General features: G+C 37.6%; 3 protein-coding genes across 4 annotated transcripts; 1 reads left to right on the top strand and 2 right to left on the bottom strand.

The window, feature by feature from the left end:
* Positions 1–896: 896 nt before the first annotated feature.
* On the top strand, positions 897–7,005 carry LOC105948854 (30-kDa cleavage and polyadenylation specificity factor 30). Of its 2 annotated transcripts, none has more exons than XM_012972100.2 (7): positions 897–1,674; positions 2,020–2,388; positions 3,676–3,838; positions 3,937–4,047; positions 4,746–4,814; positions 5,449–5,535; positions 5,864–7,005. In XM_012972100.2, exons 1-7 carry the CDS (start codon positions 1,280–1,282, stop codon positions 6,668–6,670), a joined length of 2,001 nt encoding a protein of 666 aa, XP_012827554.2. In that variant the 5' UTR covers positions 897–1,279; the 3' UTR covers positions 6,671–7,005. The 2 variants fall into 2 exon arrangements, with proteins under 2 accessions (XP_012827554.2, XP_012827555.2); XM_012972101.2 differs by having other exon boundaries at positions 1,017–1,678.
* Positions 7,006–7,953: 948 nt separating this feature from the next.
* Positions 7,954–16,663, bottom strand: LOC105948824 (uncharacterized). The gene is made up of 20 exons (XM_012972060.2): positions 16,501–16,663; positions 16,191–16,357; positions 14,616–14,719; positions 14,279–14,365; positions 14,075–14,150; positions 13,915–13,989; positions 13,285–13,338; positions 12,697–12,756; positions 12,492–12,608; positions 11,997–12,091; positions 11,699–11,901; positions 11,379–11,476; positions 10,976–11,079; positions 10,664–10,829; positions 10,392–10,514; positions 9,978–10,060; positions 9,532–9,673; positions 9,358–9,387; positions 9,177–9,247; positions 7,954–8,954 (listed from the first exon to the last, which is right to left on the bottom strand). Exons 2-20 carry the CDS (start codon positions 16,227–16,229, stop codon positions 8,336–8,338), a joined length of 2,346 nt encoding a protein of 781 aa, XP_012827514.2. The 5' UTR covers positions 16,230–16,357; positions 16,501–16,663; the 3' UTR covers positions 7,954–8,335.
* Positions 16,664–17,229: 566 nt separating this feature from the next.
* LOC105948745 (uncharacterized) lies at positions 17,230–18,229 on the bottom strand. The gene is made up of 2 exons (XM_012971973.2): positions 17,872–18,229; positions 17,230–17,783 (listed from the first exon to the last, which is right to left on the bottom strand). Exons 1-2 carry the CDS (start codon positions 18,148–18,150, stop codon positions 17,439–17,441), a joined length of 624 nt encoding a protein of 207 aa, XP_012827427.2. The 5' UTR covers positions 18,151–18,229; the 3' UTR covers positions 17,230–17,438.
* Between the last annotated feature and the right edge of the window lie 454 nt (positions 18,230–18,683).

Consider the following 18,683-nt stretch of genomic DNA (forward strand, 5'->3'; position numbering starts at 1 on the left):
TGTTAATTTCTTAAATGCCCTTATAGTAGTACCCCGTTTCATTATCATCACCTACCAAACATCTTATATAATAGAACCAGACACTAGTTAATACTTCAAATTAAATGCTATCATATGATAGGGATAATTAAACAAATTGATGCCCCATTTATTATTATTTTTTTATTTTTTTTAATGAAGGAACACGCTGACAACCATATAGTTGCACTGAGTAAACTTACACTATCGTTTGATAGTTTGCATATTACACAAAAGACGTAAACCAGGCTAACCGTGTGTAACAATCTCCACTTAAAGATCGTTAACAATGGAATTCGAATTTGAATCGATTGACACGGATTTACTTGTTCCAGTCATCATTTGCTAGACATTTATGCCCCAATTATGAATGGTTGACTTGTGGGTAGAGAGAGAGGGGGGAGCTCTATTTGAATTAAATTTTGCTTATATCAATATGAATTGATTGAAAGCATGTTGGAATTAAGTGCAAGCTTTGCTGGATTAGTTAAGATAAATATAACCATTATTGATACAATTATGACATGACACCAACTCTATTTTTATATATAATGTCTTAAACACCCAAATTTTGATGCCTTCAATAATATTTATATAAGGCCTCTTTTGGTATGTGGTAAAATGATTAAGAAGGTTGATTGGTTACATAATTCAGAGGAACTTATGATTATATTTTATAAAGGGTATAATTGTAATTTTGGCAAATGAGGATTTTGTGGTATACATATACTTGCAATAAATATTAATGAAGCTTACTTTCTTGGCTTAAAAAAAAGAAAAGGAAAAAGCAAATGAGGATTTTATAGTAATTTCATAAGTAAAAATTAAATCATAGTGCACAAGGTTTGGGGTTTATTAGACATGATATCATAATCTACAGGAAATGGGCCGAACTAATAATGTATTAGAAAAGAGTTTACATAGCAAAGCCTACAAACCAAGTGATGCATTGAATGTTGTACCACATATATCAATACTTGTACACGATAAAAGGGCGTGGCCCAAATGTGATTTGATTCGACACAGAAGTACAATCATCAATGCATAAGGTAACATCCCTGAACTACACAACCCTCGTAAATTTGTCGTCTGCGTTTCTCTCAGTTTTCCCCCTTCTTCCCCATTAATTGCAACTTCCGGTAAACCTGAAAATTGTCGCTCTGCAACTCCGAAACCCCATCGTAACCGCCTGTCCGCCCGTACACACACTCACACACACCGGTAGTTTATTTTTTTCAATTTTTTTTAAATTATTGTACATATGGATGACGGAGAAGGTGGTTTAAACTTTGATTTCGAGGGCGGGCTGGATGCGGGCCCGATTCATCCGACTGCATCGGTACCCGTAATCCAATCCTCGGCGGATGCGAACATCGCATCAGCCGCGGCGGCGAATGGCAACAACCATTCTGCAGCCTCCGTGCCGGCGACTCAGGCGGCGGAGGGGATGGGTGGTGGGGGAAGGCGGAGTTTCCGGCAGACTGTGTGCCGACACTGGCTGCGATCACTGTGCATGAAAGGGGAGGCCTGTGGGTTCCTTCATCAGTACGACAAGTCGCGGATGCCGGTTTGCCGATTCTTCCGCCAATATGGTGAATGCCGCGAGCAGGATTGCGTGTACAAACACACGAATGATGATATAAAGGAGTGCCATATGTATGTATGTATATGTTGGCGTTTCGTGTTCCAGTTTTATTAGTAATTTCCCTCTTGCAATATGATGTTAGGGTTTTGAAAAAGTAAATAGATAGATCAATGAATATGTCTTTATCTCTCCCGTTGTTGCTCTTGCTGAGCAAAACGGACAACATAAGCGGGTGATTTCTTATTGTATACGTCTTTGAACTGATATTTTCCGAATTATGAAATTCTGATTGAGTTTATACACATATAATATGGCCTAAGGATGATCTTATTGGCGTTTCTCTCATTGTTTCTTCATTTTCATGGTCTTAACTGTGAGATCTTTTCTGATTTTTTTTTATGATATATATGTTACAGGTATAAACTGGGATTTTGTCCAAATGGCACCGACTGTAGATACAGGCATGCAAAGCTGCCTGGACCTCCGCCTCCCGTGGAAGAAGTTCTTCAGAGGATTCAGCAGTTGACTTCATACAACCATGGAAACTCTAACAGATTTCAAAACCGTAATTCAAATTTTTCCCAGCAGGCAGAAAAGTCGCAGTTCTCACAAGGAACTAATGGCACAAATCAAATAGGAAAAAGTAGAATAACAGAGGCTGCTAATGTGCTCCAACAACCACAACTTCAGCAGCAGGGCAGCCAAGGTCAAACACTGAATCCTTCCAATAGCCAGCAAAATCAAGCTAGTAGGACTGCTACACCCTTGCCCCAAGGAACATCTAGGTGTGTTCAGAACAAGGTCTTTAATTAGGTCGCCAAGACAACATGTCATGTATTTATACGTCGAAGTTTTTGAGAGATTTTCTCCCACTTCAGCTGTAATTAACTGTTTTTATATGTTTATTCTTTATTATTAGTGCTCTCAGGATGGTGTATTTAAATGTCTTTGCTAATATCCTTTGTTCTTTGGCTGACCTATGAATATGTAGGAATAATTGATCAGAGCAATATGCATGTTCTTTAGACTTGGAACACTTCTGATTAATAAATTCAATCATGGTTTGTCTTTCCTTGATTATATTCGTGGGCTTCATATTGCACTGAAGCTCATCGTGTTATTGGATATCAATCTGGTAGTATAGAAAAGAAGTGCTTTTAAACAAGGTATATCTTTTTTATATCAAGATTTCTATCTTAGATAAATTTGGTCATTTACTATCTATCTCTCCGTTTTGTTGAAACACTAATACTTTTCTAGGTGAAAAGTTCTCTTCAATACTTTAGATAGCAGCAGTGTTCCTTGTTCTGAAATTTGTATGCTGTAGAGAAAAATCAATACATTCTAAACATACTCCTCAAATGGAAGGAAAACATAATAAGCAGCCTGTCTTGGGTGCTATATAGTTCTTGAAAGTCGATTAAAGTGCTCCGTTAGTGTAGAGAGATTTTCATCCCAGTGTGTATCTTGATGGCTTATCAGGGCCTTGTGCCTGACAGGTTTGCTTTTCTTAAATTGTTTATGAATCTCACTATATGTAATACCTTCGGATTAGCCTTTTCTTTTTCCTGATTTTATGGTCAAATTTAAAGTTCATTACATGGTTCGAAGTAGGTTATGTATGAATACTTGATAACCGTCAGATTTCAAGTCAGTAGCTAATAATGTCTGCAGAAAACTTATCTTCAGCCGAAAGTGGGGTTTCTCTATTTTTTTTCTCTTGTTTCTCTTGCTACATTATTGAACCACATATGCCATTCTTCCTCATAATTTATTGTGGCCTTGTTGAATTGTGAGGGAACTAGATTCAGATCAAGCTGAGTTAGTTTCCAAATCTACTGTAGATCAATAAAGTAAGACATTCTTTGAAGGTTTTTTATGGCTATGGTACCACTCTCATTCTTGTGGTAGGTGTTTCTGGGTTCGATCTCAGGTGTGTACGTGCATGTGTTGTAGAGCATTTATTAGGCTATTTTCTTAAAAGTCTTGTTGGACATATTATGTTGGTGCAATTTCACTTATAATTGCGATTTCACTTATAACCCTAGTCCATGTCCATATGGTTCTTTTAGGTACTTTGTGGTCAAAAGTTGCAACAACGAGAATCTGGAGCTGTCTGTACAACAAGGAGTATGGGCAACTCAGAGAAGCAATGAGGCAAAACTTAATGAAGCTTTTGAATCTGTTGATAATATCATTTTAATCTTTTCAGTTAACAAGACTCGACATTTCCAGGTGGGTTTTTCATTTCAATATAAAAAAGAACATGAAACTTACATTCCAGTATTGAGCAATAACTATCTATTTATATAGATCTATTTGTGGTTTTATAGGGATGTGCAAAGATGACATCCAGAATTGGCGGTTCTATTAGTGGAGGAAACTGGAAGAATGCTCATGGAACTGCTCATTATGGACAAAATTTCTCTGTCAAATGGTTGAAGGTCCACACCACTCGCCGAACTTATTAAAGATTTAATTCTTATCAGTTACTTTTGAAGATTGTGTCATTTGATTCAGGGATATTTGGAATATTTTCTGTAGTACCAGAGTCTGAGTCATAGCATTGGTCTGGTCTGATAATCAAGTAGCTTTAGATATAAAGGTTACTAGAGTACAACGCAGTATAACCTGTTTGCACTGGCATTGGTTTAACAATCATATTTTCTTTTTGATATTTTGAATTTCGAAGTCATCATATGCTTACTTCCTCACTATAGGCCTTCGAATGACCTATTTTTCTCTAATACATCCTTGGGCTTTCACGATACATGTAAGAAAAAACTTTCATGGTTTTGAGAATTATGGAATTTAGGAAGCTGATGATCTAGAAGGACAACGACGATAGTATGCATGCTATGATCATAGGAAACGACATATTATTGATGCTCGATATCCCCAATTATTTCTGTCTGCTTCATCATGTAGCAACTAGTTTACTCCTTAGTATAAAAATGTAACACGATAATATAAATGAGGATTTCTGTGGTAGTATAATTGGGACTACTTCTGACTGTTGCCTAAATTCAACAATCGTGTGCTTTGGAGTTTCACCTTTTGTTTGGTTTTTTCGGGCTAATTATTTATTGTTATATGTCGTAGATAAATTCTGAAAATAACTATCCATGATATGTACCTGCAGCTTGGTGAATTATCCTTCAACAAAACACGGCATTTGAGAAACCCATTCAATGAGAACTTACCAGTAAAGGTATTTACTTGAACATCACTTGTTCCACATTACCAATTTGTATTTCAGCTTGTTAAGTTCTATATATCTTTATTGGTATGTATTATCAGTTGAAAAACTTTGAAGGCAAGCTTGTTGGAGTTATAAACAGTCTTCCTATTTTTTTCCAATAAAGCTGTAATCCAGCCATACACTAGTGCAAAGTGATTAATAAAAACGAAAAAAATGACTCGGATCACGTGCTATCGCACATGACGATGCTCATTCAATTATTCGAGTACTCACAAATTATGGATGTCCGTATTTGAAATGTCGGGCCTCAATCACAAAATCTTATGTCGTTATTTAAAATCAACACGTTTTTCAGTGTGTGGAGTTCATGATTTGAGACCTAAGAAGGGATAGATATTTGATTTCATGGGAGGGTCCGATCCGTGCAATATAATTAACTCTGAAACCTTGAGCCAACTATTAATTAACTCTCTAACATATAATAAAAATATCAAATAAAGTTGACTCGATCAACATGCAATTGTTTAGGAAGAACATGTTATATATGTTTTAGATGTTGAAAATATTGTCCTCGTTTCATTTCCTGTCTGTTTTAAACAGAAGACGGGACTGTTTTCATATTGATTTGGTCATTTTGTTACAGATAAGTAGGGACTGTCAGGAACTCGAGCCTTCTATTGGTGAGCAGTTGGCGTCCTTGCTGTACCTTGAACCAGACAGTGATCTTATGGTAATTGTACTTCTTGAAATTGTTTTGAGGTTATTTTATTGTTAAATTGTATCTCCGAGATTGTAGCCGAAGCTTAAACATCTCGGTTTAATTTGATACTCCATTATAAGTTGATACTCCTTTGCCACAGATAGGTTCCATCTGTTACTTATCTATAGGGCAATGTCTTAGATGCTAGCATTGTTCTGATTCAGTTCTAAACTGCATGTATCGTGAGAAATCAACAGAACCATTACAATTATGTAGCTCTGATACGGTACATTATGCTGTATTATTGTTCGAATGGGCATCAGATGATTGAAATTGCAATTATTAATCTCTTCCTTAGGCCGTCGCACTGGCAGCAGAAGCAAAGCGAGAAGAGGAGAAGGCAAAGGGAGTAAACCTCGAGAATGAGAATGAAAATCCAGATATTGCACCGTTTGAAGATAATGAAGAGGAAGAGGAAGAAGAAGAAGAAAGTGAAGAAGAGGATGAAAACCCAGGACACGTTTTTGGAGCTCAAGCAAGGGGAAGGGGCAGAGGAATGGGAATGATGTGGCCTCCTCAAATGCCTCTTGCACGTGGACCCCACACTTTCCCCGGCCCCCGAGGCTTCCCCCCCAACTTGATGGGGGCCGATGGATTTTCTTACGGACATATGACTCCTGACGGTTTCCCCATGCACGATCCTTTTGCAATGATTCCCCGCGGCTACGGACCAGCGTACGGTCCTAGATTTCCCGGTGATTTTGTGGGTCCTGCCCCTGGGATGATGTTCCCTGGTCGTCCTTCTGGTCGATTTGGGATGATGATGGGCCCAGGGCGGGCCCCTTTTGTGGGTCCCGGTAGGGCTCCTTTTTATCCACCACCACCGCCGCAGCCAGGTCAGCAAAATCAGAATAGAGCGAAGAGAGATCAGAAAGGACCAACTAATAGCTATAGGAATGATGGCTCGGATGAACAACAAGGTAAGGTTAAAGAGGCAGCAGGCGATGTAGGGCAGAATCGTCATAGTGGTGGAAATATTATTATTCATGGAAATAACGATGAAAGTGAAAGTGAGGATGAAGCTCCAAGAAGGTCTAGACATGGGGAAGGAAAGAAGAAGAGGCGTAGCAGCCTTGAGGCCGATTCTTCTGATGAACCTGTGTAAGTAAAAAGTTTGTTATCGTCTCAACTTCCTCGCCTTGGAGTAATTTAATGGACATTGGTTGAGCTTCTCAGAATCATGAGCAGATTTCATCTTAACAGGACAAGTAATTTGTTTTGTGTTTGTGGATACAGTATTTAATACAGACTGTTTGTATCCTACTAGTGAGTTAGGTAATGGGTGGGTGGCTAAGCCATGATCATCTAAGTTCCTGTTAAGGAAAAACCGATGCGGCAAACAGTATTGGGTTAAATTATGTTTACCTTGAATCTCAAATAGTTAGCCTATTTAACAGGACTATCATTCTATTTTATCTGGAAATTTTAGGCAATGTTTATGTATTTGGGTGATGTTTATGAAACAGGGGTTATATATTAGTAATAATGCATTTTTTGTTTTAATATAAAAAAATTTCCACCTGGACTGGGCCGTAAAAACGCAAAGCTGGGCCTTGCGCATGAAAAACCAAGCCTGGATAGATGAAAAGTTGTATTGGGCCGTTAAAAAGTTGCACTCGGCCCATGAAAAGCTCGAGTGGGCCTAATCATACGCTGTACTAGGCCCATAAAAAATCGAGAGTAGGCCTATTAAGACGGCACCCCATGAAAACGCTGTGTTGGGCCGTAAAATTGTTTGACTGGGCCATCGAAAAACATTGCTGTGCCAGGCCCATAAAAAAGGTATACTGGGCCCAAAGAAAAATGCGCCATGCTGGGCCCATGAAACGGCTGTGATATAAAGCGCTGTTGGTCCTAAGGAATTAAAACGCCAAGCATGGCCTATGAAAAGGCTGAGGTAGGGCCATTAAAAACGCGGCGTTGGGCCCATGAAAAAACTGGGTTGGACTGGGCCAATTAAAACGCTATGCTGGATTGGGTCCATTGAAACGTTGGGATAGGCCTATGTCAGGGCTGAACAAATAAGTACTTCAACAGATTGAAATGTAAACTGGAACAAATCATTTCCTTTAATGCATATCCTAAACCCACTACCTTTTAAGATGGCAAGAATATTAGTTCCACACACCAGTAAATCACCATACAATGCATACTTAAAATGTTACATATTCCCACTTTTTCCACGTCACAAGTTTCAAATAAATAGGAATCATACAGCAAAGCACAGTAAATCTAAATGGAATAAGAAGCAGCCATAAGTCATCACTTCATGTCATAAACCAACCCCCTTTCTGTATTTGCTACCAAACAACTTAGGAAAGCAATGAACACGCATCCTAAGAGATCTTTTGACGTCAATTGGACAAGAGAAAGTAGACAAGAAAACAATTTTAAAAAAAAAAAACAACTGCGAACATACATTGAAGATTTGAACAGCAAGTCATGTTTTACCTAGGTGGTACAAAAATCTAAAACAGTTGGGGGGGGGGGGGGGGGGGGGGGGGTGAGGGGGTTGGGGGGGGGACATCTTCACACATATTCAGTAGCTAAACGGCTTCCAATTGAGCTGATAGCACATTTTTTTGTATAGAGAGGAAATGAATGATTCACCAGCTTACCTCGATATGTAAACCCAATAATGAAGGGCATATTTTATACCTGTCATGAGCAGCAGTATTACCAGAGTGAGTCTTGGCACGGGATTTGGACAAATGCTATTTTTCATCTCGACATAACTTAACCATAAGAATTTACACCCAATTCCCACAAATTAATTGTTCTTTTCACATTCTGCATTTTCGGAAGAGTCTTCTGCCTCAGCATGCAAGTCCACTTTCCCAATGCTTCGGTCTTCATCACCCACTTCCTTGGACTGTGAAGGAGCAATAGCAGAGTCGATCTCTTTAGAATCGGGGGAACCTCCACTGTCAGTCTTGCAATCATCTGCAGGCTCATCAGCAGAAACAACCGTTATATCTGGTCCAATGACAGGTTGACCTACTAAGTCCACCTCGCCATTTGGTAAAGGTGGTGGATGTTGAGATGCATCAGACGTGTTAGCAGAAATCGAGGTAGGAGGAAATTCAACAGAATCGGAATCTTCCCTCCATTCAACCCACTCAGGTGGTTTGTCGGTCCCACTACTGGTTTCGGTTTCTCTGAGGCCTTCGGACAATTTGCTTGGGACGTTATTATTGTCATCTAAAGTTGGGTTCTGTTCGGGAGGTACAGACGTGGCAGTGTCCGAGGAATTTTTCTCATCTTCCTCGACAATGACCTCATGCTCCTTAGTCTGAGGGGATGAAGAAGCAATTGGACCAGATGCATGCTCATTAGCTGTTCTCTCTTCCTCAAATGCAAACCAATTGGAGTTTGTAAAAAGAGACCCACTGTAGACATGATAAAAAAAAAAAATCACAGGTATGAATGCAGGCACCGAACAGATGATAAAGGATTGATATTAAAGATCGGCTCCCTCATGATAATATTTGGCAAATTAAACTTGAAATGTCTCGAGCAATATGCTTCCAACCAACTCTTCAAGGCCATAATAGCAAATTAATTCTTCATTTTCAAAGAGGTATAGAAGATAAACAAATCTCTCTACTTACCTTTCCTGGTCATCCCCCAACCGTAGGGAAGAAATAACAACTTCAGCAGATTCATCATCAAAGTACACGTCCTGAGAAATATATTGTAGGAACTTAGTGAAATGCATATAGTTGTTTCACATTGTCAAAAACTAGGAAGAGGATCAATAATTTAAGAATGACTGAGTTATCATATGCATACCTCATCATCACGTTCAAGAGAACCATGCGCCTGCAGAAGCAAACAAATAACGTTGTTGAAACGCACACTACATAGTACAATCCACAGGCTACACATTATCTTACAAACCTCTCAACTCCTAATCTTCATGTGGCACAAAAATAGAACATAATAAAGAAATCACAAAACACAAACCTCCTCGGTATCATCGTTACTGTATATTCCATATCGGAAGGCCTGGCTCAAGTTATTTGCCAATGCTGCAACATCATAATCTCTATCTTGGTAATCGTCATCGTCGCTATCTCGCGTTCGGTCTTGTAGTGCGGTGGGCCTCCTGCATAATCAATAGAAAATTACATCCATACTAAGAGTTTCAAAGTAAAAGTCATATCTAGTCGAATACACTATATACAATTGAAACACAGTAGCAGCAGAAGTCAAGCTGAAGGACACCCCCACCATCTTAAACATAATTAGAATGAATGAGGGGTAAGCACACAACGTAATTGCTAATAAATCTCAATTTCTTCAAACTTTAATACCGAGGAACAAACACAATAAGCAGGCTTTTTTATAACCACGTGAATAACACCGAACGGCTTGTTGTCAGATATAACACTGAACTTGATAATACTCACCCACACGCCCATTGAAAGACATTCTCCAGAGCATTGCGCTTGAGCAGCACATTCGTCTGCCAATCAACCCAATCACTATTCCCCTGCCAATGAAAGGATAAGCTAAGAACTTTCTTAGAACATATATCATACCAGACAATTAACAGCATGGATGCATTAAGAGATCTTCATTGTATTACAAGATTGCCCTTAAGTTGGTGCATGTGCCCGGATATAATATCACGATAGTGCCTTGGGATATCAGAAAACAAAAGGAAATAAATCGGTGATGAATTGAAGTAGAGTTGAGTGGTAAAATAAGCAAGAATAGTCATGAAAGATTTTCTCTCGGGGCTCATGGGATATGTGAGCTGACATTAGACACCAAGTGACGACGGATGGTATTAACAAAAACAAAATGAAAATTGGAAAAACCTGCAGAAATGTCAGTATTTCACTGTTATTACTCCCCAATTGAACAAGTTTATTAGCAATACGGGTTAGGTGACCAATATTTCCCGCCCTGGGCGGTGATCTTCCCTCAGCAGGTATCGTAGGCTGCAAGATACATTTCAAGAGATTAATCCTAGCACATTAAAAGAAAATGCGAACATTGCAAAAGCTCAAAAAACAAGAAAGAACGGGCAAATAAGCAAAATGATAGAAATGTCTACAAGTTCCGGTAAAAGATATCGAAGAAAAATTACCTTGTTCGTACTACCAGCCAACGTGCTATCTTTTTCTGCTTCAAGAATCTTCTCAATAAGATTACAGTCACGAAGAAGATGTTCAACAAATTGAGGATTCTTGCTCTCTAGGCACGATATTATGATTTGTTCCACATGATAATGTAAGAAATTATTGTATGGATACCTAAAAAAGATGATACACGATATCATAATGCGTTCCACATGATAATGTAAGAGATTATTGTAAGGATACCTTAAAAGGATGATACTCATAATTTTGTTATTCACAATAAAATTAATATCAAAAACTGATATGGGAAAACAACTTACTCAAAAAACAAGTCCAAAATACGTTTCACAGCGCCCAAACGAATCAATTCCTTTTCTGCAACTTCGCTACTAACAGCCACCAATACCGAGATAAACTCTATAATCTGAAACCAATACCGAGATAAACTCTATAATCTGAAAGGTCCATCATTTTTTGCAATCAGATTTTGATTGCCATATCATTGAAGGATTTCTCAAAACGAGATAAATTTAAAAATCAAAGTTATCTGTAGAGTGCCTAACATTTAAGTGCAGAAGCACAAAAAAGTTTTATGTTCGATATGTAGATTTCTTAAAAAATTCTCACAAAACGATTCTACTGAAGTAGAAGATCTCTGTATAAAGTTTCATCTCAGAACAACCAGTAAATCTCAATACTTCTTCAGTAACACAAAGGAGGTACCTTCAACCGACGTTTTCCTAACGGAGGCTGCAATTTGCCATACGTAGTTAGCAGGACGTGGTCCTCAGTTGAAAAATCCAAAAGCTTGAGCAGATCACCTGCAAAATAAACCAGTAGACTGTCATCTTGCAAGTATGTGATAAAGATATGACTTGAGTACAACTAATGCCACAATCATGGTTAGACTAAGAGTATATCACAGAAAATTTTCCCGATAGTTTGGCGAAACTATCAGTATCTTCAAAGTAACGTATACTTGAGTGTTCTCTTGCATAATTGAAGTCCAGTTATAAAATAAAATTGAAAATCCATGTCATTACCTAGGCTCTCCAGCATGCCTAGAACGGTCTCGGGATTAGCAGAACTTCCGGATGCATAAGTCATTTGACGCGTATACATGTAGTACGTCCCCGATGTTAACCTCTTGGGGTCTAACAAGGATATACAAACAGATAACAAATTAACCAAAACAGATTTGGGCCTTGAGTCCTCCAGAGCATGGCGGAACAATCTTCCTATAAAACTGTGAAAGCAACCACATTTAAACAAGATAAGAGGAGGGGAGAAGTGAGTAGCCAGATGGAAGAAAAAAATTAGAAATAACCAGCGTAGCCTAACCTTGGGCTGGAGATTTTTGAAGCTAGCCCTGGTGGGGCATACCGCGTAATGGCACAAAGAGTTTCTGCAGCATTAGCATGTACTTCAGGGGAGTCCTGCAAGTAGAAAAGATAGAAGCACACACCAGTCGGATCTTTTAGGAGTATATAGAATGGGGGAGAACTCGGGCTTCAAAAACTAGAATTTCATTGCTTTAGCCCTTTTTCCAGAAAATAAAAGAGACCGTAGAGAGTATTAGACTTTCAAATTATACCACCAGAAAAATACACATTCAGTAAAAACATAGGACCCTGCAAAAAAGTCTGATTAGGGAATAGTTTGCTCTACAGAAGGATAAATTTGCAAATACATGAAAGTTGCAACAAACTTCATGCCCTCTTAAGTATCAAAATATATAATCCTGTAAAGGTAGAAAGCCCTAAAGAAACACCAAGGGCTTGACGATAAACAAAATAGCATCTTTATGCCAGGTTATACATGCTTACTGTAACTTACAGATGAACTATATTTGTCAACAATCATCTCTAGCACGTTCATATCTTCCAACCACTGTATAGAGTCCGCATAGTTGGCATATATATGTTCATCAGCGCCAATTAGACGAATTAAAACCTGTTACAAGAAATCTATTAGAACTTTCAAACAAACATACACAGTAAAAGAATGACCATGAAGGGGTGTGGTGGCTGAACTTAAATACCTCCATTATAGAAGTAATTCCAATTAGGTCAACAAGTCTTTTAATGATGTCTTGATGAGCCTGTAAAAATTGGGTGAACACTTTTATTAAATGCCAAATCGTATTAAACACTAGGTAGTCAGATAAATATTTAACCATTCAATTTAAGAACTAGCTTTCTGCAAGTGGCAACAAAAGGTAATGGCCGAATCTACAGCTACTCGGTCAAATTTTAGAATCATGGCACTGAAAATCATTAATATATTTGGGAATGCCTGAATTAAAATTAACATACGGTTCATTAGAAATGTACATCTACTTCATGTTATAGATAGATAAAGTAAACTGCAAGTTCCTACTCAACATGAATACCTACAAATTACAACTATGATTTATCCATTAAGAGGTAAGACAAAACAGTATACGAGTGTAGAAGAGAGACATTAGTTCGTTCAGCACATGGTTACGACATTATCTTAAACACTTGGGTTCTAACGGCAATATCACAACAAGTATCAAGAGTAATAACATGGCATACGGAAAAAATCAATACTTCACAACTGGAACCCTAAAAATAGATAGCTCGTTACTAAATAGAATTGGACTCACTCCTATGTAGTGCATAAGAGGATTTGTCTTCCGCAGCAAGAGACATACGACAACCTAGCATAGAAGATCAGAGTATCAAATACCTAGCAAAAAATAATAAAACATGTACATGGTGAAGAAAAGCCAGTTATGACATAAATTGTTGGGGGAATGGATTGGTCTGCAGTCAATAGGGGAGAGTTGGGGTAGGGGCGAGGGGAAATTCCCCCAGGACTGAAACGCGCCCGTGAGGCGCGTGTTATCCCCTCCCCTTTTTCCTTCTATTTTTCCTTTTTTCAATGCTCAATTATATTTTGAAAGAGCTTCCAAAAAATATCTTTACTTAAAATGAAAGTTTTAGATACAAATAATGCTTCAGATGAATTTGATTAATAATCACAGGCTCATAGTTGTAGAAAGTGCAGATATCAGAAGTCTAAGCTATCATTATGTGGAAACGTGGACAGAAAAGGAGGGTGTATAAATATGAAAAATTTAGGCAACTGATGAGCAAACGTGACTACATAAGTAATGTATGTCATCTATCACCATCCTTAATGAAAAATCATTATATCCAGGCATAAATCTCTTCTTTTAACCAGTTTTTTTTTTCCATTTCAAATATACTTACAAATGCATCAATGACCATACCTTGCTGAAATAACCAGCCAATAGAGTACTATGGGGACGCTCAGAATCCAAAAAAGAGAATAACAGGTCCATCAACTGCGAAACAGAAGTACAAGGTAACTAATAAAAGACAAGATAAAAAATGTGAGACAAATTATAGAAAATTACAACAACTCCACACCTCCTCATCCTCTACTAAAGCTTTGAGTATAATATCAACCTCACAAGTGAAAATCTCACAAGCAATGAAAGGAAACCTGTGGGGAGGAAGAAGGAAGCTTGCTTAGCTTCAGTTTCAAAACATAATCACAATTTGTTGAAAAGGTTTCTGTACACAGAGGCCTAGCAAGATGTGCACACCTAGAATCATCTATCACATACTTACTTGAAAGTTCTCTGTCTCTCGGCATCCTCTGGAGCTTCTTCCATTATGTATTGAATCAGTTGTTTAATGTTATCTCTTTCCCGCAAACTAGATAAATATTTGTATATAATCAGTTCTTGCAAGATCAAAAGATCTCTAATATTCTGACAAAAGAAAAAACTTGCGCAAGAGCATGAAAAACATTTAGTCGATCCATGAACAACAAACTATTTCCAAACTACTTACGGCACAAAATAATTATTATAAGGCGCTGCCAGAAAAACTGCACAAAAAGTGGAATATAAAGAGTGAAACAAATATCAAAAAAAAATTTGTGGTAAAAGAAATAGGATCTTACAAATTGATAAGACGGCCATTAAGAGCTTTGCATTCTTGAATTATTTCGTCCTCGTCTAATAGCTCATCCAGAGTGAAATTTTCTTTATCTAAAATGGTTTCCACCTGAGAATTACATAATCAATAAAAAACACTTGTATTATAGACTTCAACGACACATATAGCTATGAATATCATTACTGAAGTGGGACAGAAAAATATGTTCTGGACATGACATGACTTCACAGACACAGATTGAATTCCGAACAATAAACAGAAAGAAAAATCAAGATCAATATATATACTGGAGGTAAATAAAAAAATATCAATTACAAAGAAAAACTATCACTCAAACAAAGTATTGAAGCCACAGCATAATAAACATGTATGGACTTGGAACTTAAAACTTAGAAGACCGAGAACAAAGAATTCTTAACGTTCTATTTTCCAGAACAACAAAATTCAGTTAAAGGATATGAGACACTCATAAACAGATTACTAGTTATCAACACCAGACAAATATTTTTTTTCAGATAGTTAACAGCACAAGTATGAAGTAACATCTCTTCGTTTATGTTTCAGCTCATTTTTTGCCTCAGATAGTATATATATACACCTGTACATGTTGGCAACTAGCAAACTCAGAACCAGTAGACGAGAACAGGGGTCAAATGTGTTTCTTGTCATTACCATGATCATAAACATACAGCACCAGATCAAGTTTTCATCTGTATCACAGAGTGAATGAAGAGAAAAACAAAATTGATTGATCACGAAAAATTCTGTAACAAACAGGATTGCAACAGGTTACATTTTCATTCAGGATTTCCACACCGAATAAAGAACAAGATTCTAAAGACAACAAAGAAAACAGGGACAAACTAGTCTATATTTGGCAAAAAAATTAGAGCATCCTTCCACCAATAAATGAAGTACAATTTACTGTGCATTACCATTTATGCACCGTTAATCATCCCAAATCTAAAGCTGGGTACTAGACCCTTACATCACATGCTTAACCAGATCAGAGAAGCATGTTTTGCTGCTTAGTTATCCAGTAACACATAAGAACATACCCTGAAAAAAATATTGACATAACTCTGGAAATTCCAAATTTCCTATATTTTCAAAATTAGAAAAACTTCAAGAACTTGAACCTCTAGCCTTTTCCGTCCAAAATATTCAAGTACATAGTAAAAATATCAGTAGAGTGGTTTTTAGCAATACCACAACCAGACGCCTACACCAATCTATGTCGCCTATGTCTTGGACGACTGTTACATCGCTGTCAACAAATTGTAGGCTATACTAAATTTTACGAACACAATATATCATACATCCCTGCAATCAGGATGCCTCAATACAACAACTTCTTCACATCACATTGGCAACCAAGACAAAACAATTATGCAAAACTCCACTGTCTTCTCTAGTAACAAAAACCTTATTTCCCCTCACCACATCTCAACATCACTCCGTCATGTCAAATTCAATAACCAAAAAAGAACATGCCAATAAATTGGATCGAATAAACAGCACAAAAGTTGAATAAAAAATTCTTGTGAAAAAAAAAAGAGAGAAAATCATGGTCACTTACTGGAGATGCAGTGGAGAGCCCAGCCATACGCCAAAACATGTTGAATTCCGAGTTGTAATGATCGAATAGTAGACTCGCACTCAGATCTATCAACTCAAAAACCCTAACTTATACACCCAGACTCTCGCTATAAATCCTGGAAACAACCTTGATTCAAAAAAAAATCCCTGAAATTCAACGCAATCAACGATGAATCTTCACTAATTTCAATAAACCAATACAACATATTGCTGATTGTATTAGATTTCGTGACCAATTTCACTCGCACGTAGAGATGGAGAGAGAAAGAAAATGGGAAAACATATATTACCTGCAATCGCGAGCGGAGGGGTAGAGGTGTATTTTCGAGATAAAATAGAAATTGGAATACAGTAGATATGTAATTCATAAACTTACCATAAAAAAGGAATAAATATCCGTTGTTGGAAATTTGATTTTTTCTGTGAATCAAAAATATTAATCTTAAATTTAATACCGCATGTGCGCAATGTGTGCTTAAATAAATATGGCAAGTTAATGACCGCACAATAGTTGCATCAATGATCTCTAATTATTACTTAAACTACAACTGGATCTTGGAATCAAACCCTTTTTTCCAAAAATATATGTTCTACTAGTTATGTTGTTATCTTAAAATAGTGGAAATTTTGATCTCATGGAATATATATTTTTGAATTACAATAATTAATTTGTATTAATGAAATTGAAGTATCGATTAATATAAATAATAACTAACTTATCAAAAAAAAACAAAAAACTTGATGTTGACTATTTTTCGTGATTAACGTCTATGTCGTTTAATGTAATATTGATCATGTTCGTGACAGGAAATTCAGGCAATCCCTGAATACGAAGACAAAGAGTAAATTTTTAAGATTCTTAATTATTTACCGATTTGCAGTATTAATTCATACCTAACTCTTGATCTTTAAAATTTCATTGCGTATAATTTAGTTTGTACTTCATTATACCGAGAAATTAGACGAAGTATAATATGAAGTGTAAAAGTGAATTTGAAATAAAAGTAGTGCAAAACAAATTTGGTGGAATTATGTAAAAAATAGTTTGTCAACTAAGAAAATTAACAAACGATTAATTTAAAAAATGGCTATAATTATATTCCTACATTTTAATTTTAAAGTCCATATTGATTGATATTAGTAATTAGAAATTTAGAACAGCCACACAAACATAATTTAGGGGTTCAGACAAAAATGCCCTCGGGGTGGTCAACTTCAGATACTAGAGTCAAGGCGATCCAGCTGTCATGTTCTGATTGGACACGACAGGCTCATGCAACAGGTGTGACTGGTGTCCATCTCCGTACACGGCGTCGGAGGCGCAGGCGCAGGCGTTCAGTGGTGCGGCTGCAGTACACATGTAAATGGCCAGAAGCGTGTCGTTTGTAGCCATGGCACTATCCGACGAGAGGGAGAGGTTGTTCACGGCGGGGGAATCTCCGACCTGAACGCGGCGGGGCGAGGCCGTGGTCGAGCAATCCCCTGCGGCGCCGCCGCCCAAGTAGCTGCAGCCCGGCGTTGGCGGCGCGCTTTTTCTTCCGCCGCCGCAAAGTGGGCATCCATTAATAGTTCCCTAGAAATCGAAAGGCCATACTGTATTAATTAAACATTTTAAAGGACAGAAATAAAAGAAAAAACAACAAAATAAAACAGTAGCATACATTAGAAAAGGTGGTGGAGGTGGAGGCGGCGGAGCGGTAGGTGGTGCCATCTGGTTCGATAATCCAGCCGGCCTCATGGGCGAGGTGGCGGAGGACTTCGTTGATGTCGGCGCGTGGAGTGAGGCGGTAGCCGCCGTGCTTGCGGAGGCCGTGGAAGATTTTGGTGGTAATGGCCCTCCTTTGTCTCTCTCTCAACTTAGTCCTCTCTTTCTCCACCGCACTTCTCCCGTTTAAATTATTTCCACCGTCTCTCTCACGCGCAGCTGCTAATTCCTTCATTCTTGTCAACCTTTTTTTTCTTCAATTTTTCTTTTTTTTTTTTTTTTTAAAAAAGGAAAATTATGTTGGTGTGATTTACGCGAGACTGGAAAACAGCTGTTATTTCAAGAGAGATGAGATTAAAAGCTTTTCGCATGATGAACGGAGGGTGAGGAGTTAAAACAGTCAAATTGCATGTACGTACTTGGATTGGAGGGTATACAGTAACTCAGTGTACTAACTTTTTTTGTTTTTTTATTGATAAAAAATAAATGTTGATCAAATTTAAATCATCCCCTAGATTTAGTGTATTTTAAAAAACATGCATCTTTTTCCAAATTATTAGATATTTCAAGTTCCAACTTATTTCACTCCTTGGACGAGAAGTAGAGGCATCTGCCTCATATTCATTCTATCTCTCGGGGCGAGACGATTCTTACATCTTCTGAGGGGATTAAGGTTTCCGATGTCGAGTAATTTGTTAGTAGACTACTTGCATGGAGCATGAAATCGAATTGGTTTGTACCTTGATTGGACCAATTTGGATATCCATA

The sequence above is a fragment of the Erythranthe guttata genome, chromosome 13 (assembly GCF_056151865.1).
Source record: "Erythranthe guttata isolate IM_541 chromosome 13, IM_541, whole genome shotgun sequence".
Classification (NCBI taxonomy): Eukaryota; Viridiplantae; Streptophyta; class Magnoliopsida; order Lamiales; family Phrymaceae; genus Erythranthe; species Erythranthe guttata.